Source organism: Tupaia chinensis, unplaced genomic scaffold, assembly GCF_000334495.1.
Source record: "Tupaia chinensis unplaced genomic scaffold, TupChi_1.0 Scaffold000002_1, whole genome shotgun sequence".
In the NCBI taxonomy this organism is placed as follows: Eukaryota; Metazoa; Chordata; class Mammalia; order Scandentia; family Tupaiidae; genus Tupaia; species Tupaia belangeri.
The window spans coordinates 5,067,058-5,092,502 of NW_006159428.1; the positions used below are offsets into that span (position 1 = coordinate 5,067,058).

General features: G+C 44.9%; 1 protein-coding gene, 1 non-coding gene and 2 pseudogenes across 2 annotated transcripts; 2 read left to right on the forward strand and 2 right to left on the reverse strand.

Moving 5' to 3' along the window:
* The first annotated feature begins 113 nt into the window (after positions 1 to 113).
* On the forward strand, positions 114 to 25,445 carry LOC102489669 (telomeric repeat-binding factor 1). Its single transcript, XM_027773925.1, is given in 5 exon segments — positions 114 to 326; positions 328 to 547; positions 3,969 to 4,064; positions 24,384 to 24,434; positions 25,306 to 25,445. Coding segments are annotated over 5 exon segments (720 nt in total).
* Positions 13,179 to 13,836, forward strand: LOC102468762 (60S ribosomal protein L14 pseudogene; annotated as a pseudogene).
* On the reverse strand, positions 15,532 to 15,631 carry LOC114008888 (small nucleolar RNA U13). Its single transcript, XR_003550384.1, has one exon. It is a non-coding gene; the product is annotated as a small nucleolar RNA U13 (small nucleolar RNA).
* Positions 16,068 to 16,325, reverse strand: LOC102489267 (COMM domain-containing protein 6 pseudogene; annotated as a pseudogene).

The following is a 25,445-nucleotide window of genomic DNA, read 5'->3' on the forward strand; positions in this document are numbered from 1 at the left end:
CAGTACACCTAGCAAAGCTCTGGCCCCAGACTGGCAGGGAAATTCAATGTCTGCAACCAACACACCTTGGCCAATCAGAAGCCAAGTTTAAGCCACTGCCCCATCCTAAAGATATGATTGGTGGTTTCCCGGGAGGGGAAGACACTCTCCGCGGCCACGTCCGGTGCCCTCTAGTGCCAGTCGACCGTTGCTCCACAGCTGCAATTTCAGACGCGCGCCAGCTGTTGAACATGGCAAGGACGCTTAGTCAACGGCTCCGCACCTACCGGGCTGTGCGGACGGTAAAGGATGCAGACCCCGCAGAGGAGCTAAAGGCCAAGGAGGACGAAAGATGACCAGGAGCAGTTCGAGTGCCAGGAGCTACTTGAGTGCCAGATGCAGGTCCGGACCCCCGAGGAGGAGGAGGAGGGCTCGGGCCTCATGGCCAAGGCCGAGGCCGTGGCCGCGGCCGCCGGCTGGATGCTGGATTTCCTCTGCCTCTCTCTTTGCCGAGCCTTCTGCGATGGCCGCTGTGAGGACTTCCGTAGGACCCGGGACAGCGCTGAGGGTGAGTGCGGGCGCTCCTGGGCGGGGGCTGCGGAGGCAGGTGCCCTGCGCTGTTCCTCAGTGGGGTCGGGGTGAGGAGGGTCCGGCGAGGCAAATGAGTTGAGGTTCCGAGGCTCCGGACCGAGTTTGGTTCCAATCCCGATTCTGCCACTGTCAGCTCCTCGGTTTTTCTCAGGTTCAGGTTTTCCCCTCGATACAATGAGACTAAGACCTCCGATTAGAGTGGACAGAAGGACTAAATGACTTAAAGTGTATAAAACTGCACCCATCCTTGTGCCCAGCTCGTTCTGTCTCATCTGGCTGGTGTTCCTATAGTAGTACTTCTGAGCAATCCCTAGCCTCTAGGGACTTCAGCCTCAGTATTTCATGCTAATTCCGGAGGTATTTAAACCACATTTGGCCAGCGGCCAGCGGGTGGCGCAGTGGCTACCTGGCTGGATTCCAACCTGGTCTCCGGTTGGAATCTCCCACCAGTGACTTGAAACTCAGCCGAGTGCGTGCCCAAGATCCCCGCAGGAGAATGGAGGAAAAGGGATTGCCTCGTGACTGTGTCCCCCCACTCCACCCCCACCCCCGGTGATTTCTTACTTTCCTTTCTTACTGCCTCTTTTTCTCTCTAGGGCGAGCACACGCGCCCCATAAGGCAAAAACCTCTTAAAACAAAAAGTAAAATAAACTTCCTTCGGCCTATTGGTCAGGATAGGGCTCAGAATAAAAGTAGCTGCCCATGAGATCTGCTGCCTACACAGCTTGTAAGTGATGGGCAAAGGCCCATAGAGAAGAGTAGTGCAGCTTTTTGAAAGAACAGAATGCTGTGTTTGTACTTTCTTTTTCAGAATTGGCACTGAATTTACAGTATAAGCATGTATATTCATCATTGTATAGATATGAACCAAACAAAATAAAACGCATAAGGGTCTATTGGCTAGGAATAATAATAGCAACTATAAATGGGCACTTACTTACTAGAGGCCAGGCACTACTCTAAGCACTTCATACCCGCGATTTCATCTGAGGGTGGTTTTGTCCCCTGAGAGAAAATTGACATGTCTGAAGACATTTTTCTTTTTTAAGTTCATCTATTTATTTCAAGAGAGACATACATACATACGAAGATTTAACCCCACAGTTGGCCATGTGGGATCCAGCTCCCTTAACCATTAGACCACAGGACCAGCCCATAATTTTAGGTTTTTTTTTTTTCCTTTATAATTCACAGAGGGCATATGAACTCACCTATCTCAAAGGTTCAAAGAATGAAATGGCAATAGTATATGAGGCATCTGTAATTATTAATACTCTATAGTAGACCAAATTAAACAGGCAAGTGAAATAGGAGTTTGAGTTTTCCCTAGACTATAAAGAGACTTATAAAAATCTCATAGAAAAGTGAAATTAACATACAAGTTTCTTTTGTTGCAAAAATATTTTAAAATCCTTGCATATTTTCTTCATAACGCATATTTCTGTTAACCTTTTGAAGATTCCCTTCTTACATAGATTAGGTCTTGTTTTGCCCAAATTTTACTTACCTTTGTAGCACTTATTAAAATTTTAATAAACTACTTGTTAACTTTAGTTTAATTCAAATCTTTATAGACCAGAACCTTCATGAGGGGATTGGCTCTTATCTCTGCCTTCTCAGCTCCTTACACAGGCTAACAGATGTTTGTAAATATTGTAGTTAAACTCTGTGCTGTTGTTTAATCTTTAATTTTATTATGACTACATTTGGAATAGCATAAAATTATGGCACTTTAAAATGGAAGAAACGAGGGGTAAATAAGTTCGTCTTATTGCTAAGTGCTGTATTATTAGACAGATGTACTGTCTGGGTCTGATTACCTGTCACACAGTAAGCCAATTTCTGAGATGAGTTTGCTTAGTGGAAGGCTCTGTTACAGACGATAACAGCTGGGACAGCGGTACACTCCAAGAATCTTTAAAGTACTGTCTCCACAATTAAAGGACAAGCAGGACTTCTAAACCTAAGTCAGGAGTGTGACAAGGAGAAGGTCTGGGGATGGGAACCCAGGGGCTTTCCAGACAAGTTTCTATGATGTCATCTGTGATAGATGGTGTGTTTTCTTGGTGCCAGGTAATATTGAGAAGGGTCCAGAGTGAGATGTTTTCATCTGGTCTGTTCTGGGTAAAGGACTCAAGACAAAGAATCTTTAGGACACCTGGGTCTCTTTTAATCTTTATGTGCTACTTGTGTCTGTGTCCTATGAAAGTTGAACAGTTATGGCTATCACAGTGTTGTCATTACAGGACCATATTCACAGAGAGCAGATAGTATCGATTAGGAGGGAAAAGGAGCATGAGTTCATTTTATTATATAAAATAAATAACCTAGGACTCTAGAGATATTTCTTTTTTCAACCTGGTAAATATTTTGTTTAATACTAAACAAAAAAACTTACATGTTTTTTCTCCTCTCAGGGACCAGTATTAGCTGGTTTTTAGTTTGCACGTTTTTTAAGCTTTTTATACACCAACCAGGCCCTGGGTGAACCAGAATGCTAACTGTGATGCCTTCAGGTCTTAGCTTGGACATTGTTTCCCTAGAGATGTCTTCCGGACACCCTCTTTCCCCCCAAGATACTGAAACATACTCACTTCCATAGCATCCTGTATCTTTTCTATTTTCACCACATTTTTACTTTTATTATTCATTCATTTTTCTCTCATTGCTACATGGTTATAAGCTGAGGTCTGAGAACCTAGTTTACTCGCCATGGTACATGGTCACTGCCTGGCATATCTGGGTTGACATTCAGATATTTGGGAAATTGATATTAATGTGTATTAAACACAAAGCTTTGTAAATTGAACAGACTCTCACTTAACTAAAACCTTGACACTGTGATATATTCCCTATAAAATAGTTTATTTTAAAATTTGGATCTAAATCTCCCTCTTTGTAAGTATAGAGTGCTACCTGTGAAAGTAATTTTAAATATTTATTCTATATGTGAAACACCTGTTATATTTTGGGACAAGTCGATGGTGTAATGGTTACACTACTGGACTTCCACGTAGTCTACTGACAGCAGTTTGAGTCCTGGACCCTGCGACTTAAAAACTCACACTGGGCCCATGAGTGTGCATGCCAAAGAGCCCAAGAGGAGAATGGAGGAGAAGAGACTGTGTCATGGTCATCCCCCCTGGGGGTGGTTTCTCACTGTCTGTGTCTCTCTCTGTCTCTCCGGCAAGCACATGTGCCCTATAGCAAAAATCTCTCTCAAAAAAAAAGTTAAAATAAAAAAAAAAACACCGTTATATTTTGAAAGAAATGCTTATTGTTTTGATTTTTGAAATGTTGACTCTAAACTTATCATTTTTATGAAATGTTTGTAACAAACCACATAGTGGCAGTACTGCGTCAAGTTTGATTTTAATAATTTTTTCTTCTTTTTCAGCTATTCTTCATGGACTCTCCAGTCTAACTGCTTATCAATTGAGAACTATATATATATGTCAGTTTTTGACAAGAATTGCAGCAGGAAAAAGCCTTGGTAAATTTGTGTTTTTATCTTATAGTAGAAATATTTCAGTCTGTGGATAAATGTAGCACTGTGACAAGAAACAGAAACAGATGGGAGGTTTTATTTTTTCATTCCCCTAAGAGTTTGCTCACATGTATCTGGTATATACATACACACACACACACACACACACACACACACACCTGACATGTATGTATGTGTGTGTATATATAAACAAGTAAAGGAAATACAATCCTAGGCCATTTCTACAGCCTGGTGGTTAATACAGTCAGATCTCAGATGGCCAACTGTATGGTTCAAGTCCCTGACCCAGTGGCTTGAGAAACATAACTGGTGCACGTGCATGTGTGCCCAGAATCTCAAAATTTAGGACAGGGGGAGGAGAAAGGATTGCAGTGTGACCATTCCCCCGTGGTGGATGCCTTCTCCTCTCCTCTGTCTCTCTGGTTAGTGCACAGGCCCTCTAACACACACACACACACAAAATACATAATCCCTATCTTCTTAGGATAGTAAGTCTCAAACTTTAACCTGCTTTAGAATTACTTAGAAAGCTTGTTGAAAAACAGACCAGTGAGTCTTGTGGGCCCTTCTATCCCAAAATGAGTTTCAGATTCAGTAGGATGGATGTGGGGCCCCGGGATTTACATTTCTATTAAGTTCCCTGATGATTCTGATGCTGCTGTTGAGAACTACACTTCCTGGACTCTGGGAGATTTCACTTCACTTTAAATTATACTTTATGATAACTTTGTGTTGCCTCCTGTCCTATACACTCTGTTTTATATTGACTGCGATGATATTTGAAACCTTCTATTTGGATTTTATGTTGTACTTATATGAGGAAATACAACATATATTAATAGTTAAAAATCTCCCTCGTCCCCATAGTTTATTTTAGATTGTAATAGGCAACCCCACTTCAGTTTATAATGACTGATATTTACAACATGGTCAGTTACAGTGCTGTCTGAAAAAATAGTTAAGTTTTTATATTGGTTTTTACAATTTATGAAATGCTTTCCTAACAATCCTAAGTGGTGGAAGGTACTTCTATGAAGCTACTTACTTATAAACATGTTGCATTACATAAGATCCCAGGGTATTAGTACCACTTTCAGAACCCTTACTGGTGTTGCTCTGGCTTATGTAGCCTGCTTTGATTTGGGGGTGAGGTCCGTGTGGAGTTGGTAGTAAGGGATAGATCTAGAAACGTAGTAGGTGTGAAAGGGAAGTACAGGTTGGATTGGGCCTTTAGCTGAAGAAGAAAACAGAGTAATGTGGACATAGTTGGAAAACTCCAGACCAAACCAACTCTAAGTTAACATTGTTAACACGGTTATTTTGTCAATTAAATGTGACAAAATATTGTCAAGTGTCTAGTAGTATTTCATAGATAGCAGTTGTTCAGTATATCTTAGTTTCTTTCAAGACTATTTTCTCTCCCAAAAAAGGGCGTTTTGAAAGAAAGCATGCTGATGAAAAGTGAGGAAGAAAGGCCATCTACTTTTGCATTTCACTATTTTATTACACATACCTTAGCCGTACCAGCCATCTTGTTATTTGTAAAAGTACACTGTTTTCAAGGCATACTAACTGGTTCTTAAGGGTCTTGGTATCTGCTTCCACCCCTTGTAGCTGGACTTTCTAGATCTAAGGTCCTGCTTTATGAAAGAAGAGTAGTAACAGTACCTGACACTTAGAAAGTCCTATGTATTAGTATGAATACCTTTTGCACACTTGTGCTCCCTTTTTCTCTAATGTTCTCCTTTCCCTGTCCTCTTCACATAATTATCTTCTATTTGTCCTTAATGTTCCTGTTCTGATGATTTCTCTTTCCTGAAGGAGTCTCTTCTGTTGGGTTGCTAGAAAAGTCATTACATATTTTTTCTATGCAAAATGCATCATGACTTCCAACTACCCAATGGGATCCTCCCTACTGAGAGTTAATATCTCATTTCTCAAACACACTAAACTCTGACAGAGGGGTGGGCCTAGGTTCCAATATTTTTAAAAGTTCCTCAGATGATTCTGAAATAATATTGAGTTGTCAGAAAAGTCATGACACATTTTTACAACAAATAGTGCTAGTTCATTTTTGGAAGTACTGGAGTCATTAGCATCTGTGTTGTTGTCATGTCATTAGCATCTGTGTTGTTGTCATGTCATATGACAGTTCTATTTTCATTCTGAAAAGACATCAAGAGATTTGATTGAGTTTTGGAGATTTGACAAGTTGAAGATGAAAGAATAAACTTTATTGTCACCATGTTCTACTGTTTAACTTCCGTATAGGGAATAACACATGTCAAGCTCGTGAAAAGGTGCATGAAGTTTATGGTGACAATGCTCAAGAAGAACATGAATGCCAATGATAGTTCATAAAATCCCATGCTGGTGATTTTGATCCCAGTGAAAGCTCCTTGGTCAGGAAGGTCCACTGAGTTTGATGATGACAAAATAAAGGCATTGACTGAGTCAAATCCATGTGACATGACATGGGAAGACTGCAGAAACATGGAACATCCTTCATTCTAGCATTTACAGCCATCTGAAGAAGCTGAGATACATAAGGAAGCTCAATATTTGGGTTTCTCATGAACTCAAAGAAGTTCATTGGGTGGCACGTAGAAACACCTGCAGTATGCTCATTAAACGTGAAGAGAACAATCCTTTTCTGAAACGACTTATAACTGATGATAAGTGGATTGTTTACAACAACGTGGTGTGCAAATGTCTTGGTCCCAACGTGATGATTTGCCTCAAACGACATCAAAGCAGGCATTCGGCAGAGAAAGGTCATACTCTCAGCGTGGTGGGATTTTAAAGGTGTCATAATTTTTGAGGTCCTACCAAGGAACCAAATAGTCAATTCTTATGTGTCCTGTCAGCAATTGGACAGTTTTAACAGATCCATCATCCAGAAATGTCTAGGTCTCATTGATTGTAAAGGAGTTGTGTTTCATCATGGCAACATGAGGCTACACACAGGTTTGATAACCTGCCAAAAATTATTGGAGCTTGGATGGGATATGTTGCCACCCCCACCATACTTGCCTGACCTTGGGCCATCAGATTTCCACTTGTTTTCCTCTCTTCTAAACTCCTTAGGTGGTATAACGTTCAATTCAGATGAGGCTGTAAATCAGCACCTTGTTCAGTTTTTCACTGACGAAGACAGGTCCTTCTGTGAATGAGGAATTATGAAGCTCCTGAAAGATGGCAAAGGGTAATTGAACAAAACAGGCAATATATCATTGATTATTGTTGTTCTTTATATAAATAAATGACCTTTGAAAAGCACAGAAAAAATACATCATGACTTTTCTGACAACCCAATAGCAAGCATCAAGATCTACTGGTATAGGGCCACCAGGAGGTATGGTAGTTAAGGTGTTAGACTCCCCACATGATCGACTGCAGTTTGAGTCCTGGACCTGGCAGCTTACTTTCTCCCTCTCTCTCTCTCTCTCTCTCTCTCTCTCGACAGTCCACATGCCCTAGAAAAAATTTGAAAATAATAAATAAGTCTTTGGGGGAAAAAAGGTGTACTGGTATCATACATAGTTCTAGTAAAGTACCAGTTACTTTAGTTTTGTCCGTGTCTTTTTCTATAGCTACTATGTGAATTCCATAAGGTTAGGAACAGTTTCTTTTTTTCGAGAGGTTTTTGTCATAGGGCGCGTGTGCTCACCAAAAAGACAGACAGAGACAGAGAGACAGAAGCGAGAAATTACCCTCCAGGGGTGATGGCCACGCAGCAGTCCTTTCTCCTCCATTCTCCTCTCGAGATCTTGGGCACGCACACACACGTGCCCGGTGTGAGTTTAAGCCACCGGGTCTGGAACTCGAACCACGGTGGACTACATGGCAGTTCAGCGACATAGCCATTACGCCAACTGTTAGTCTCATACCGGGAATAATGAGTAGGATAAAGATAAATGGTCTGGTTTCTTTGGTTAGAACGCCCTTAATTCATTTTCATTGGTTATGGGCTTTAGAGTATTGCCTCATATAAGTGATAGAGCAACAAAATTGTCAAGGTGGTAGATTCAGGATGCGCTGCCGCCATTTTCTGGTCTTCCGACTCTACGCATCTCACAGAGCTTCCAGCAGCACCATGCTGGGACAGAGTATCTCTAGGTTTCACGACCTCTGTGGCCCATAGGAGCCACTATGAGGAGGGCCCGGGGAAGAATCTGCCATTTTCAGTGGAAAGCAAGTGGAGGTTACTCGTTATGATGACTTTATACTTTGGATCTAGATTTGCTGCACCTTTCTTTATAGTACGACACCAACTACTTAAGAAATAAGGATGTTTGGGAACCAGCAGTTAGCGTAATGGCTATGTTGCTAGACTCCCATGTAGTCGACCACGGTTCGCGTCCTGGACCCGGTGGCTTAAAACTCACGCTGGGTGCGTGTGCGTGCGTGCCCAAGATCCCGAGAGGAGAATGGAAGAGAAGGGATTGCGGCGTGACCATCCCCCCTGGGGGGTGATTTCTCGCTTTCTGTCTCTATGTCTCTCTCTGTCTGGTGAGCGCACGCGCCCTATAGTGAAAACCTCTCCAAAAAAAAAGAAGAAATAAGGATGTTTTAATTAATCCATTTAATTGATATGAAGAACATTTTAAGAGGTACAGCCACAATCTCTGGAATATGGATCAAATTCTTAAACTCATCGCATACTAGGTATATTTGTATATAAACTTATGACCTGAATGCATAATGCCTCTTTTCTGAAATAAGGATATGATTAATTGAACATGTCCTTACTTTAGTTTTTGGGTAATATTACCAAACTAGTTTCTTCATGTAGAATTGTGTGGGACTTATCCTATTTTTATGGTCATAAATTCCAAGAACTTATTTTTGACTTCTGTGTCAGGACCTTGTTGGCTGTGTATATTATAAAAGAGAAATGCAAATTTGAAAAAAAAAAAAAAAGATGGTAGATTCAGAATGAAGCATTCTCTCTAATTAGAACAAATAAAATGAGAATTCTGCAGACCCAGAGCATACTGTAATTCTGAAATATTTAAAAATAATGAACACAGAAAATACTAAGAAAAGAAATGCACATTATGAAGGCTCTACCCTGAAAACCTAATTACCTCCCAAAGGTACCAACTCCAACTATTACAAGAGGGATTAGGGTTTCAATGGTGAGGGGAACACATTCAGTTCGGAGCATTGAACTCCCACATGGCTGGCCACGGTTCAAGTCTCAAGACTTAATGGCTTAACTTTCTTACCTTCTCTCTCTTTCTCTCTTTCACTCTGTCCCTCTCTGGTAAAATTAAAATTAATTAACTAATTAATACAGTTAAATAAAATAATTTTAAAAACTTACTAACTTAAAACATTTATTTTTATTTATTTAATTTGTTGGAGAGGTTTTGGCTATAGGGCGCATGCGTTCACCAGAAAGACAGAGACAGAGATACAGAAAGTGAGAAATCACCCCCCCACCCAGGAGATGACCACGCCCCAATCCCTTCTCCATTCTCCTCTCGGGGTCTAGGCATGCACGCACACACGCCCGGTGAGAGTTTAAGCCACCGCGTCTGGGACTAGAACCGCGATTGACTACATGGGAGTCCAGTGACATAGCCATTACGCTAACTGCTGGTCCCACTAACTTATACATTTAAATTGGAGGGTCAGAGAGCCTTTTGCAAGATGTTTCTGAGGGTTGGTAGAAAGACCTCGAAGTTGAGGAATAGGAGGACTTTGGGATAAGTTGGGAATTCAAGACCAAATCACTGAAGTGGAAACATCAGACAGTGATGCGTCCCAAAATTGGTAGTCCGTGGGGATGGTTTCTGGGTAAAGAGGGCCGTTTCTGGGAGCTTCAAAGGAACAAGCAGGAGGACCGGGGATTCCCCAGAATTGAGGCTGGCCAAACCCCTGTAGGCTGCTCCTGAGAGATGCTTTAATGGTCACGAGTGACCAGAGGGCATAGAAAGACCATGGAGAAAACGCAGAGTGCGATGGCCGGTACCACTCCCGTGCTTGCTGTGCTTTCCTTTGGATTACAGATAAAATCAAGAGTCGCTATCCAGGCATTAGGATCCCATTCGAACTCCTGTGTACCTGTGTAGTCAGTTCCTCAATAATGTGAGTCAGATGTCCTTTGAGGGGAATGCTGGTGTAGGGAGGTGTTAGAAGGATGAACTCGTGTTTGGGACCAGCAAATGGTGTAATGACTACGTCGCTGGATTCCCATGGAGTCGACCATAGTTCGAGTCCCAGACCCAGAGGCTTAAACTCAGGCTGGGCACGTGTGCGTGTGTGCCAAAGATCCTGAGAGGAGAATGGAGAAGGGATTGCAGTGTGGCCATCCCCCCTGGGGGGTGATTTCTCTCTTTCTGTCTCTCTTTGTCTTTGTGACAAGTGCATGAACCTTATAGCAAAAACTTCTCAAAAAAAAAAAAAAACAGATAAACTCTTTTTTTGAGTGACTTTGCAATCATAAAAATTTATCCACAGAAATTATAACAAAAGAAATTTCCTATTAACTAGAAAAATATCAAGTATTATATTGCACATGGAACAAAGGTTAAGGCAGCTGGATCCCAAATGGCCAGCTGCACAATTGGAGTCCTGGACCCAACAGCTTGCAGGTATGTGCACACACGCACCCACCCAAAGTCCCAAATAATGAAGAAAGGATTGAGGCATGCCCATCCCCTTTGGGAGGTGATTTCTCATTTTTCCTTTTTGTCTCTCGCTGTCTCTAGTGAGTGCACTCACCCTATAGCAATACTAGAAACAAACAAACAAAAAAAAGTGGCTAGAAAATTTTTCACAAAAGAGTAGTGACTGGGGAAAATGGGGTTAGTAAGTTTCATCTTTTGCAGTATTGCTGCAGACTCTTGTCACATTTCTGAGGCCGCAGGTCTCTCTGTTGGACTCAGGAAATTCCAGGTAGGTGCTGGCCTGAAAGCAGGAGCTCACATCCTCTCTCATCCCTCTGCTCTCCAGGTGGACACATAGAATCATCTGTAGTTGAAAGGTGCTTCTGGTATTGAGTTGTTGGAAAAGTCATGACATACTTTTTCTATGCTACTCTCTGTGTCATGACTTTTCTAATGACCCGATATTTTAACCAGATCTATTTCACAAGACACACTGTTTTATTGTTTGTTTGTTTTAAAGAATTCTTTATTTATTATCACTTATCAATTCTGATGAGAGAGAGAGAGCATTACACCGGGTCTAAGACTTGAACCACAGTCGGTCACATGGGAGTCTGTCGCCTTTAACCACCACACCTCCTGCCAGCCCGAGGGCTCACCATTTTAGCCTGCAAATTATGTAGCCTACAGAAATACCTGAGACCAGGTGATTTATAAAGTATGTGGTGTCTGGAAGTTTAAATGTGTGTGGTGGCATAAGACTGCCTACAATGAGGCCACAGAAGCACAACAGCAGGTGCATAGAAAGACCTGGGGACAGCCATCTTCCTCTTATAATAACCTGCTCCAGTGAGAACCAATGACTTGTTGTGAGAGCTAGAACTCAGTCTCTCATGAGATAGCATAAATCCATTCATGAAGTTAGTGCCTCCATGATCCAATATCCACAATCCAATCACAAACCACTAGGCTTACCGCCTCCCAATGCTATCACACCGGGGACAATATTTCAAAACATAAACCTTTCAGGGAGAATCCAGCATCCAAACCATAACACCATTTATACACTTGATAGCAATGCTTCTTACTGCCATTATTTTACAGTTTCAAGGTAGAAGTAGGGAAGCTGTGTTGAAATCATCCTACTTGAATATCAAAACAGGATTTTTCCTCCCCAATAGTGACAGTCCAACTTAGTTTACAATGAACTAAGTCTGTCAAAAAGACCTAACTGAAGGTCACAGTGCCCTAAGAATGAAGCAATGACAGTTGGTGGCTAACATTTCACATGAAGAGCCAAAGTCCCTTGCAGATTTGGTGACAGGAAGGGGGTGCTCCTCACAAACATAACTCATCTCACAGAATCACAGAATCTAAGATCATCTCATTACCTCTCAGGGAGTCTTGAAAGAAAGGTGACCTGCCCAGAGTCATGTGCCTGAGAAGAGGACTGGGAATAAAACATGAGTAGTGCTAATGCCCTGTTGACTACATCCTTCTCTAGGAGACACGTGACTCATCCAAAATGGCTTAAAAGTAGAATCATTCTATGAAAACAGAAAGAGGGTTGAATATGCTTACTCAAGTCTAATATATTCTGAAAATGCTTGTAAGCCAAAAAATATCTCTGCTGTTTACCTTCCATTTTATGACCTGGTTGGCAGGGTGCACTAATTCAGAGAAACTATGTTGCAAGGTTGCTGAGCAGTAACTTTTATAGTGAAAAAGAAAAAATACTACATTGGAAAAAGACTTGCATCAGAGTTGAAAGTTTGTCTGAAACAAAGCAAACAGTTTGTAGGTTTTTTGGTTTTAGTTTAGTTTTGCTTTTTTTTGTACTTACAGATATTTTATTTTAATATTTATATAATAAAATAATCTTTTTTACAATGATCCATTTTATTTGTTTAAAGAATTATTTCATTTAACATTATTTATTTATTTATTTATTTATTTTAAATTTGATCAAAGAGGGACGGAGTTCACGCACAAGAAAGTGAGAAAGCAAGCCACCAGGTCAAGACTCAAACCCTGGTCAAGTCCAAGTTGAGTCCTGGACTCCCAGCCCTTAACCACCACACCACCTGCCAGCCCCTGTTATTTTTCAATTTCACCAGAGAGAGAGAGAGGAAAAGTGAGAAAGAAAGCAAGCCACCAGGTCCGAGACTTGAACCGTGGTCAGCCATGTGCAAGACTAACGCCCTTAACCACGATGCCGCCTGTTTGACTCCATAATAAAATAATCTGAATCACTGAGTTCTTCATTGCTGAAATACGTGCTTCTCTTTATACCGAGGTATCTTGAATCATCTGAAGTTTTGGGATCCCCTGAACTAGGTTTCTATGTTTTTTGTTCTTCTATTTTGGCTTACTGGAATCCGATGTCCTGACTAACTGTCAAGAGTAGGATCCTCCCTTTCATCTTCACTTTCTTTAATTCCCTCAATTTCTGCTTCGGGCTCAGAAATGTTCTTGCTTCTCATGGGACGCCGGCAACATGGTGTTCAGTTGCTTTGCGGAAGTTGGCCGGGTGGCCTATGTCTCCTTTGGCACTCATGCCAGAAAGCTGGTTGCAATTGTAGATGTTATTGATCAGAACAGGGCTTTGGTTGATGGGCCTTGCTCTCAGGTGAGGAGACAGGCCATGCCTTTCAAATGCATGCAGCTCACTGACTTCATCTTCAAGTTCCCACATAGTGCACGCCAGAAGTACATGAGAAAAGCCGGCAGAAGGCAGATATCAACACAAAATGGGCAGCCACGAGATGGGCCAAGAAGATTGAAGCCAGAGAAAGGAAAGCCAAGGTGACAGATTTTGATCATTTTAAAGTCATGAAGGCAAAGAAAATGAGGAACAGAATAATCAAGAATGAAGTTAAGCTTCAAAAGGCAGTTCTGAAAGCTTCTCCCTAAAAAGCACCTGCTGCTAAGGGTGCAGGTGCTTCTGCTGCTGCCACGTGCCCGCGGAGAAGATAACAACCGCAGGCAAGAAGGCCCCAGCCCAGAAGCCTCCTGCTCAGAAAGCCGCAGGCCAGAAGGCCGCACCACCTTCAAAAGCACAAAAGGATCAGAAAGCTGCAGCCCCGAAAGCACCTGTACCAAAAGCATCTGGCAAGAAAGGATAAGAGGCTGTGATCGAAACAATAAACGTTCTTTTTGACATAACAAAAAAGAAAAAAGAAGGAAATTTTCTTTCTTTTTTGGAGGATTACTAGAGCATAAGTATTCACTTTTCCCACATTCATACCACTTAGATTTATGAAAGTAGTTTCACCTTCTGATGAACTCAGCTACTCTTCCATTGCAACAGCAGTGCTTGTTTCAACCATTCTACCAAGTAACCGTTGCTTATTGCCTTGTGCAGTTTCGTGCACAGTCTGTCCAAATATAAACACAGTCACTTTACTCTCCCTGGTATCTTTATCTTTCATTATAATAACCTTTACTGCTTTGCCATGCTTGGAAAATATCCAGTATAAATCATTGTTTCTCAGGGAAAAGGGCAAGTTGGATACACACACAGTACTCTTCCTTTTTAAGAGAGATTTTTGCTATAGGGCACATATGCTAGCGTGAGAGACAGAGACAAAGAGACAGAAAGTGAGAAATCACCTTGCAGAGAGAGGATGACTATGCCGCAATCCCTTCTCCTCCATTTTCCCCTCTAGATTTTGGGCACACTTGTGAACATGCCTGGCCTAAGTTTTAAACTGCTGAGTCCAGGACTCGAAGCACCATTGACTATGTGGGAGTCCAGCAATGTAACCATTATGCCACCTGCTGGTACATAGTACTTTTACTAGGTGCCAACCCACCTATCAGGTAGAGGGGACCCAGGAGGTTAAATGAGCAAACAGAGTCCTCAGCTTGTTGCAGAAAACCAGAGGGCCAAGGAACAAAAAGGCAGCACTCTGGAGAGGTAAGGGTAACTCTTTAATATGCCGGCATGCGTGGAGGGGTTAACGCTGGACCCACTTGGGGGTTGAGCACAGTCTTCTATTGGGAAGTTTGGGGAGGGGTGGTTTCCAGCGGGCTAAGGGGTAGTCTACCAGGAAAAAGCAGCCCATCTGGAAGATGCAGCCCATGGGGAAGATGTAGCCCAGAGTTTTTCTCAGGAAGAAAAGGTCAGATAAGCAGGGTGTTCAGCCTCTCAAGGTCTCAGATTGTTTTATCAATTCAGAGGGGGAGAGGCAGAGGCAGAGAATTCACAGAGATCTGGGATGACAATGGTCGGCCTTGGGCTATTGTGATTTCTGGGCCCATCCACATCATCCCCCCACCCCCAGCCTCCTCAATTATAATTTAGGAGGATCAATTAACAGAGGGACAAGAGCCAGGGCCAAAGAGAGGATCACCGGTAGTACTATGAGGAGGGCTAGGAGCAAGAGGATCTAGGGGTAAGGTAGGGATGACATCTGTCATCTTCCTTAGAGTGACTGTAGCAGCGCTGTAGTCTCCTCATCAGATCTCGGCTCTCTGGAAAGTCACCTTGGTTGGCTGCTCAGGGTGGCTCTTCGCTGTCCTGATTTCGGGGTCCTCAGCTCTGTGGCTCACTTTACTCGTATGGTGAATCCATGGGGCTAGCCATGTAACCTTAACCACAGTTGGGATAAAAAGTACAACATATGAGCCCACCCAGGTGGGCTGCAATGATTTTTTTTTTAATTTTTAACCCAAATAAGATCCCCAGGCTCATTTTTTTTTTTTTTTTTTGAGAAAAGAAAGCTTACTCTTGCCTTTATTATTATAAGGGACAGTTACAAGACTAAGTTAGTAAGGTGATACCAATCAAATAATAATTTTCTGATTTCTATCTATGATTTATTTAGTTTTTACATCAGACAGGTACAGTGCCAATATTGTAACAAGGTTTGAGGGAGGCACATCTCACATAATGGTGTGAAAACCTACTCATGCTTACGAACCTCAAAGGATCAGTACATATATCTTATATATATATATATTTGACTCCATGTGAGACTTTTTTTCACAAAATCCTTCCAATACCAATACATCTTAAAACTATTGCTCTAATACATAAACTCGTGTTGCCTTCTGTTCTTTTGATTTTTCTGTTCCTTTGATATTTTTTATATTTTTCTGTTCCTTTGACTTTTTTTTTACTGAGATGTAATTCACAGACCACAAAGCACACCATTTGGAGCATTCAGTTCAGTCATGTGTAGCACCTTCGCAAGGTTGCACAGTCATCACTGATTCCAGCCTGTTTGACTTATTTCAAAAATTTGAAAAACCACAGTGTTCATTTCATTCAATAAATATCCTTTGATCCTTATGCAGTATTACTGCAGCAAGTGAGAAGTCTGTGCTAAGAATGACGACAGCAAGTTCTCAACCAAATAACCAGCTTTCAGACGGTTTCAATAACTGCAGCGATTTCTTTGAACTGTCTGTAGAAATTCTGAAACTGTGGAATTGTCATTTCAAAGCACTTGTTCTTTACTTGCCCTGAATGATCCGCCACTTTTAGCATCACCGCCACATACGGATATTTAAGGGATCTGCAACTGTCGGAGCTCACAGCCATCCCCAGTTTCCACTGAAAATCTATGAGCTGCTTGGTGACCTGGGATTTGACATCCAGCGGGGGCTCCCCCGACCCCTCCATGGCGAGTGCCGCAGTTGGTCCTGCAGAGCCCAGTGCCCCCCCCCCTGCCCCGGCTCATTTTTATGTACCCAGTTACCAAGGGTCAAAATTGCTGGTGGACGTCAGCAGTTCATGTCTGGGTGACTAAGGGGGGGGGGGGAGTCCTGCCAAACAGAATCTCATAAGGGGAGTAACCACGTTTTTGAGGTGTACTTCGAACCCAGAGTAGGGCCATTGTGAGAACATACACCCAGGGACATCCTATGTCTTGACAGAGCTTAGGCAGGGTGGACTTGAGGGTGAGATTCACTCATTCAACTCTCCCAGAGTTCTGAGGTTGGCAGGCACTATGCAGTTTCCACTTTATGTGCAAGGCCTTTGCTATTTCTTATATGACTTATGCCACGAAGGCAGGGCCATTGTCTGACCCGTTCATAAGGGAGGAGTCCAATCCGAAGTACAACTTTCTTTAAAAGGGCTCGATTGACTTTCCTGGCTTTTCGAGTTCATGTAGCGAAGGCTTTCTTCTATCATGAGAAAGTGTAGACCGGTACTAGTACGTACTTACAGCCCCGGCATGGCCATACTTCTGAGAAATCTGTCTTCAATAACTCCAGAGGAGTCATCCTGGTAGTTTGTATTCCAGGTGGCCAAACCGGCCCCTACGGAGGGTTATCTCTGGCATGGGTCTCGCATCTCATGCTCAGAGTTGCACACCATAATGGTAGGCGACTCAAAAAGTAGTATCAGCCTAGCATGTTCTCTAGGTTAGTTTTCCTCCTGTGAGTCAGCTCGTGGTGCTGTTTTAACCAACGAATATCCTAGGGGCTGGGGTGTGTATATTCTATCTGGCAGTCTCCATCATCCATCTTCCAGGGTTGTTCCCTCTGGTTTTGCCCACTGATGTTCATCGGAAGTGTGTGGGGTGCTTTTGGGAGGCTTGTGAGTGGCAACATGTTAGCCACAGCAGTTGGGGCTTGATTGGCAACAGCCTTGGCCATCTGGTCCGCCAGCTGATTTCCCAAGACAATGGGGTCTTCCCCCTCTGATGTCCCCTTCAATAGATGATAACCACCTCTTTTGACTTCCAGACAGCCTCTTATAACTGGCCGGTTTTTTCCTTGTTTTTGATGGTTTTGCCTTCTGCCAAGAGGAGTCCTCTCTCTCAGTATAGTGCCCCATGAACATGCAGGATAGCAAATGCATAGCTTAAGTCTTTGCAGATGTTTGCCTTCTGATTGGTTGCCAGTCTTATGGCTCAGATTAATGCCCAGAGTTCAGCCTCCTGGCCCTCCTGAGGGCCATCCTTGGGGGAGTGCCATAGTCTCAATCACTGTGTACTGGGAGGTAACTGCATAGCCAGCATATCATGTCTGATCCTTTATGTAACTGCTACCGTCAGTGAAAAGAGTAAGATTGGGGGCCTTCAGTGGTGTGTCTACAAGGTCAGGACACCTAGAAAAATCCTCATCAAGGGCACCTTCACAACTGTGGTCAGGATGTCCTAGTGTGACCGGAAGAAAACTAGCAGGATTGAGAGTCTGTAAATCCTGGAGTCTTATTCAGAGATTTCCAATCATTAGGTCCTGGTAGTGGGCCATCTAGAGCTAGCAAGACATTTATATCCCCTGTGTTCATCAGTGTAGCCACCGAATGGGGGACCCGAGCATTGATAACTTGGCCTAAGGTTAACTTGTCTGCCTCTTTAATCAATTCAACAGTGGCAGGGAGAGCTCCTAGGCAAGGGGGCCATCTAGATGTCACTGGATCTAGTCTTTTAGACAGGTAGGCAATAGGCCTCCCCGATGGCCCAGTGGACTAAGTCAGGATTCCTAGTACTGTCTGGCTGTTGTCACATATAAGTAGGTTGAATTCCCAAGTGACATCTGGGATTCCTAAAGCCGAGGCTTTCCCAAGGCTTGACTTAAGATCCTGGCAAGACTGTTCTTGGTAGGGTCCCTATTCAAAGAGAGCTTCCTCTGGGCCTTTAAATAACTCATATAGTGGCTTAGCCTTTTTAGCAAACCTTGGGATCCAGATTCTGCAGAATCCTGCATCTCCTAGGAGCTCACGGAGTGGCTTTCGGGTTGGGGGCTGGGGCAGCCCACATACTACTGGCTTTCGTTTGCATCCAAGGACCCGATGTGCTTTAGTCAGTATGAATCCCAAAAATCGCACCTTGGTGCAGCAGATTTGGGCCTTTTTCCTTGAGACTTTGTATCCAGCCCGGGACAGGAGCTGGAGTCGTGCCTGAGTTCCCTCCCTTCCTGCAATTGTCTCCTGTCACTACAGCGAGCAGAAGGTCATCAACGTATTGGAGTAGAGTAAACAGTTTCCTGACTGGAAATCCTCTAAATCAGCAGCAAGTGCTTCTCCAGAGTTGGAGAATTTTTGAAGCCCTGGGGGACTCTGGACCACATGTACTGTGTTTTCTTTTGGGCGTCTAGATCTTCCCATTTAAAGGCAAATAATGGTTGGCTGACAGCTGCCAGTCACAGGCAATAGAAGGTGTCCTTGAGATCCAAACAACTGGACCATTCAGAGTATGCTGGGAGGGCACCGAGCAAAGTGTATGGGTTGGGAACGATGGGATGTAAGGTCACTGTGGTGGCATTCACAGCCCGTAAGTCCTGAACTGGCCAATAATTGCCAGAGGCTCCCTTTTTCACAGGGAGAAAGTGAGTGTTCCAGAGAGACTGGCACTCGACCAGGATCCCAGCTTCTCTGAGCCAGTCAGTGTGTTTCTTTATACCCAGTCTAGCAACCCGGCTTATAGGGTACTGGTGGAGGCACACAGGCCATCCCTGAGGTGTCAGTTCAATCACTACAGGTGGCTTGTTGATTGCCACTCCTGACGGGTTTCCCTCAGACCCAGACTATAGGGAAATCTTTAGCAAGTGAGGACAGTGCTTCATCATTTCCACTGGGTGTCTCAGGAGCGAACATTCAACATTCTTCCTCCCAGGGCATTGCCACATCCAGGATTTTGGCAGGGGCGAGCCAGATGAGTCAAGGCTGATTTGTGCCTTGACCTTAGCAAGTTTCTCCCCAGTAATGGAGTTGAACAGTGTGGCAGGTACAAGAACTCATAAGTAACCAAGTATCCTCCTTACTGACAGCTTCTAGCCTGTAAGAAGGGCCGAGTTTGGGTGTTTCCGGTAGCTCCCATGATAGTAGCTTTCCGGCCTGGTGGAGGAGACAGGGGCTGAGTTACTACAGAATGTTTAGAGCCTGTGACTACCATAAATGTCATTGGTTGACCCCCTACTCTGGCATTGACCAGGGGCTCCTGGGGGGCCGGGATCATTTAGCACAGTCGGTCCTATTCCAATCCCATCATGGCCTGGTATCTGCTGAGGAGGTAATTTGGGGGCTCTGGGTGAAAAGTCTCGGAAGTTCCCCGGGGTCTCTGTGTTGTTCTTCCTTGGTTTGCCTTTTTCTTGGGGCATTCGTTCTTCCAGTGCCCATCCTCCTTGCAGTAAATGCATTGGGTTGGTCTAAGCAGCTGGCCTTTGAACCACCTCTTGGACTGGGTGGGACATCCGGTTGCCTGAGAATGGCGGCCAGTGGAGCTGCTTTCTGCTTCATCCGTTCGTCTGTTTCCTTTTTATCCTCTTGATCTCGGTTTACGAACACTCGATTAGCCATCTCTAGGAGTTGAGTGGCATTCATTCCAGCAAAACCCTCCTGTTTTTGGAGTTTCTTTTGAATATTGGGGGCTGATTGGTCTATGACTGTAGCATTAATCATCTGCTGACTTTCAGAACTCTCGGGATCAAATGGAGTACAGATCAGGTACACTTCACAGAGCCTCTAATAAAATTGCCCCAGTGCCTCATCTTTTTTATTTATTTATTTTTTATTATTTCTGTAGTTTTTGCCATATTTGTGGGTTTCTTTGTACCAGCTGTCACTCCTTGTCAGAGTGCCTCCCAGTATCTGCTGAGATGGGCCCGGCCATCCTTAGTGTGGAAATCCCAGTCAGGCTTTTCACTTGGAATAGCAGTTCTAGCCCAAACCTTGGCGTCTACCATATCATTAGGGGCATGCTCTTGTAGCCACGTCTTTGGTGCCACAAGGACTCTGTGTTGTTCCTCTGTGTTAAGCAAGGTGAGGAGCAGCTGCCAGCAGTCGCCCCAAGTGGGCTGATGGGTTTGGAGTATAGACTCTCTGAGCTCTATCATTGCCTGAGGCTGTTCTGAGTAAGGGGGAGTGTGGTGTTTCAATGAAGCAAATCAGTGGTGGTAAAGGGTTGATAATACAATGTTGCTCTGCTCTCCATAATAGCCCCATCTGTGCCTATCAGAGGAGGCCCTCCGGTTTCTGAGGGCATCTGAAGACTGAGGTTTCCTCTGGCTGCAGCAGCTCATCAGGTGACCAGGGATGAGGTGGAGCTGCTAATGGCTCCTCTTCAGGAGTGCCTTGCAAAATAGCGGCCCCAGCTGGGGATTTCTTTTGGCCAGAGGCCAGTGGGTGTGGCATGACATGGGAGGCCAGAATATTACATTGATTCTTTACTCTAATGCAAATCCGTGCCCAGGACTGAATGATCTTGGTGACTTGTAGCCAGGAGTCAGAATAAGGGAACGGCCAGGGTAATCTCACTGTACACTGCCCGTACTGTGGGTAAGTATAGAGAGCCCTTAGTAGCCATCCCACTTTCAAAGAGGGCCATTGAATTTTACAGAGAGCTCACAGCCTCTCCGGTTTCAATTTAACTCCATAATCACCAGAAAAACCCTTTAGAAAGTTGGTCAGCATACAATCCAGCACAGTGGAATTAGATTTGGACTAAGGCTTTCACATTATATCCTGATTGTCTTCAATTTTTTAGCTGTTAGATGCCTGTACATTTCAAAAGGCATGGGAAATCACTGGTTAGAAAAAGGTTTTGATTAACAGACTCTGAAGGGACAGGGGGCTCCTGGGAGCAGGTCTTAACCCAGAGGTTTGGAAGCCATGAATTCTCCCAGAAAGGGGGTGGGGGGGGGCACTGTTTAAAGGGCCAGTAGGTTGTTTTTTCTCCTAGGGTGTTTTGGCTAAGGGCTGGAATCAGAAGGATCACAGCAGTTTTTCTCTGAGGTCCATTTTCTGGTACTTCCTACAGTTGATATTCCAGTGCTATAAGTTGATGCCTGCTTCTTTTTTCCTAGGTAGAGTGGACAGGTTTCGCTCTGTAGTGGAAGTCTTTATAGGAGAGTCAGGACCGGGACAGGGTTTTTTCATCACAGTTGAGAGAAACTCATGTCCCAGTTGCCAGAGACAGAACTTGTAACCTGACACCTACTCTGCCTGCCCACCTCTACAGGGAAAACCCTGCCAACCGTCCCTGTGCCCCCCTTCCCTTTTAACGGTGTCGCAACACAAAGGATGGGTGTCCTCCCCAAAGGAAGACCATTCAGAGGTCTGCCTGGCCGTTTCCCTCACAGGCTTTGTGTGTTTCCTTGACAATAGGTGGTTGGAAATAGAACCTCCACCAGATTGCATACGTCGAGAGGGAAGGGGGCCCTCAGTGTGTAATACCGCCACTGAGTCTTTATGGAAACATCACAGAAACACAGTAACAGACACACTCATGCCCTGTCGAGCAATGCACTGTGGGACCACAAACACATTCACTGTCACACTCACAGTCACTTGGAGGTTACACATTCCCTCCCTACACCAACCAAATTACCAGAGATAGCCAGAGGCCTACAATTACCAGATGGGCCTTAGCCCTGACTGTTGGTCTTGCCACCAAAGGAGAGTAAATGAATCTCTTCCACTCTTAAATGAGTGGGCTGACTGATTTCAAATGAGTCCTGACTGCTAGTCTTGTGACCGAAGGAGAGTGTACCGTTCTCCTCTTCCACTCAAACTGAGCGGGCTGACTGATAGGACTCTACAGATTCCCTGGGGGCTTACCAGATTACCAGAGCTGCCCACAGAAGATGCATCCAGGTCCAGAGTAAGAGGTGTTCCTTATCTCAAACTAGAGTCCAATGATCCAGAAATACTGTCCTCTGGGTGGGCATCGGGGCTGAGGGATGGCGTCAGACAAGTCAGGGGCGCGCCTGTCCTTCCATACCGCAGTGCCTGTCCCAGTGGGAGGAAGCACCCTGGAATCGGTGGCTCAAAAGGCCAGTCTGATTTTCGCTTCCCAGCCAACACACCAAATGTTGCGGAAAACCAGACGGCAGGAAAACAAAAAGGCAGCACTCCGGAGAGATAGGGGTAACCAATACACAGGTGCGTACGGAGGAGTTAACACTCAGAATCTCTGGCCCCACCAGCATATTAAAGTTACCTCATCTCTCTGGATTGCTGCCTTTTTGTTCCTTGGCCCTCTGGTTTTCCACAACAAGCTCAGCTAGGGGTCTTCCTTGCCCCTTGAAGAGGCCTGGGCATCTCGGATCACAGAAAGTCAGGTGTCCAGACGAGATTGTATAAACAAGCAGTGCCTCCTCCCAGCTCTCCTTAGACATGACCCAGAAGGTGGGCACAGAGCCAGGTGCCCTTGCTAGGTCATTGCAACAGTTTGTGTTTTATTCTTTCATCATGTGTATATGTGTGTATATGTACAGAAATTCTCAGAGATGTAACTATGTTTCAAAAAGAGGCTGTAGTTCAGCCTCTTCCTCTTCAGCCCTTCCCCTACCCTTCCAAGTTGTAGCCCTTTGAGATGAAGCAGCCACAGCTTTGTGATGCAGGCCAGGCCCTGGTCCCAAGGGAAACTCCCAGGGCTCAAGGCTCAGTTGCCTGAGAGCAGCAGTGCAATTCAGATGGAGATTTTTTCTTTCCTCTGAAAAGCCTTACTGCCTCATGGCTGAGCACCAGCACCACCCCATGGGTGACAGATGTCACCCTAGGCATCCTGTGTGGGCTGGGGCTCTTCCTCTTGTTATGTGCCTTCTTCCCTAGCAATCCACCGGGACCACTTCCCCAAAGAAAGACGAATGTCGGGGAGGTAAGAAACCCTCAGCCCAGACCCAACAGATAATGACTTTTTCTAATACTTTTTCCCCTTTTTCCAAACCAACAAGAGAAAGTCCAGAAATGAGAAATCTTGGGGTGGGGGAGGACAGAGCATGCTCCTCCTAGAGGCACTGGGCAGAGCAAAGAGCAGAATAAGCACTACGATGTCTACTTGAAGCTCTCAGAACACCTGTGGGTGTACTAGAACTGCCGGTGCAAGATCAGACACCAGGACTCGGCAACTTAGATTGGGGGGTCGCTTTGGGGAACAGGCCCTGAGCACTGGTTCATCAGTCGCTTTTCTGTGGCACATGTCTGGGGCCAATCTTCTCCCCTATATCCGGCAGCTGTAGGACTATGCTGGGCCAAAGAGCCTCTAGTCAGAGGCTGAAGTCCACCAGGGAAACAGACCCAGACCTGAGCTCAGATGTGTCTCGAGATCTGTCTGTGTTTCCTGAGCACAGGAAAAGGGACTGAGGACATCCCTGGGAGTACCCCCTGGAAAATCCCTCTCAGAGTTGTGGGGTTTTGGGGGGGGGGGTTTGGTTATTTTTCAAAATTATTTCATTTTACTTATTTATTTACTTTCATGTGATCAGGGAGGGACAGACTGGGGGGGTTGTAAGAAAGCAAGCCACCTGGTCCAGGACTGGAACTAAGGTCAGTCATGATGGAGTCCAGCGCCCTTAACCACCATGCCACCTGCTGCCCCCCCCATTTAGAGTTTTTTGTTTTAAAGAAAAGCAAAGCACTTACAATATTTCAAACAGGACAGAGGGCAGATGGTGGTAAAGCAGGGTGCTCTGTTAGGCAGTCCCACACAAGAAGGGCCCTGGTTCCAGTCTGGAGACCTCCCTGAATACAACAGACATGGGTGTGCCCATGATGAGGGCTAGACAAAGAAAGGGGCGGGGCAGAGGTGGGTCACGGTATCAAGGCCCCATTGGGTGTGAGCTCTCTCCCTCATACATAAAACAAATAAGTAAAGTTTAAAAGTACGCAGAGTTCTACTGGCTGAAAATAGAAAGTCATGTAATTAAGAATAAATGTCGGAGCCTGTCTAGGGAGAAGAGAGAGCACTGGGTCTGAGGCCTTCCTCCTTTCTTGTTTCTCAACGTCTAGTGGACATAAGGGAAAGGAAGAAGAGGAGGAAAAAAGACCACATTCTGAAAGGTAAGGGTGTGCCCGTCCACCCGAGGTCCTTAGAGCTGATTTCACCTCCTAGTTTCAAGGGACAGCGCCATGTCTCCCATTATGCCTGCTGGAAAGCCCTGAGAGGGAGGGTCCTGAGGAGGAGTCAGAATTGGCTACTTCTCAGATTCTGAGCTCAGAATGAAGCCAAGTGGGCTAGAGAATGCGCTGTCCAGGAGAAGGCTGTGCCAGAGGCTGGGGCCAACAGCACCTAGATTTGGAGGGGGACTTTCAGCTCCAACTGTGGATAAGGGTGTCACTTTGTCAGGCCACTTTCTGTCTGCAAGGCCCGGGCTTCCCTTCCCTGGGGTGGTTGTGAGGACCATGAGGGACGATGGACCTGGAGGTGCCTTGTCTAGGATAATGTGCTACCTCCCGTGCCCCTTGCAGTCATGGCCTGGGCAGGGACCATGGACACTGATGTTTGGGCACCAGAGTCTTCTCTCCTGTTCCCTGTTCAGAAAGGACCTTGCACTCAGCTCCTGTAAGGGACACCCTACCCCCATCCCTCCCTTCTCCACTATGACCCCTTCTCCTGGCTTCCAGCTTACAGACATGGGCAGAAACAAGAAGAGAAGGTTTGAGACCTGAATTCCCTTCTGAAGTGAAGAACATTCCACTTCTTGCCCTTGTCCTCCAGCCTACTTGGGCCCATTTTGTGGCCCCAGTACCTGAGGCCAACCTGGGATCCAGAGACCACGGGAAGGGAGGGGAAGTGACCACAGTCCTGGGGTGAGCTGTGCAAAGTCAGCGTGTCGAGCAGGGAAGGACTGTGGTTGCAGGTGTTCCCACCTGCCTGGCCCTCATGCCCTGTCTGCTCGCTACAGCTGGGGCTGCCTCTTGTCTCCTGCAGCTCCCTCCTTGATGAGAAACTCTCCCATCAAGATACCCCGAGTGAGGTGTACAGACCAGCACAAACTAGAACCCACCAGCCACCTGGGGAGTGTTTGCAAGATACTTCTCCAGCCCATTATTGCTCATTGGCTCCCCTGA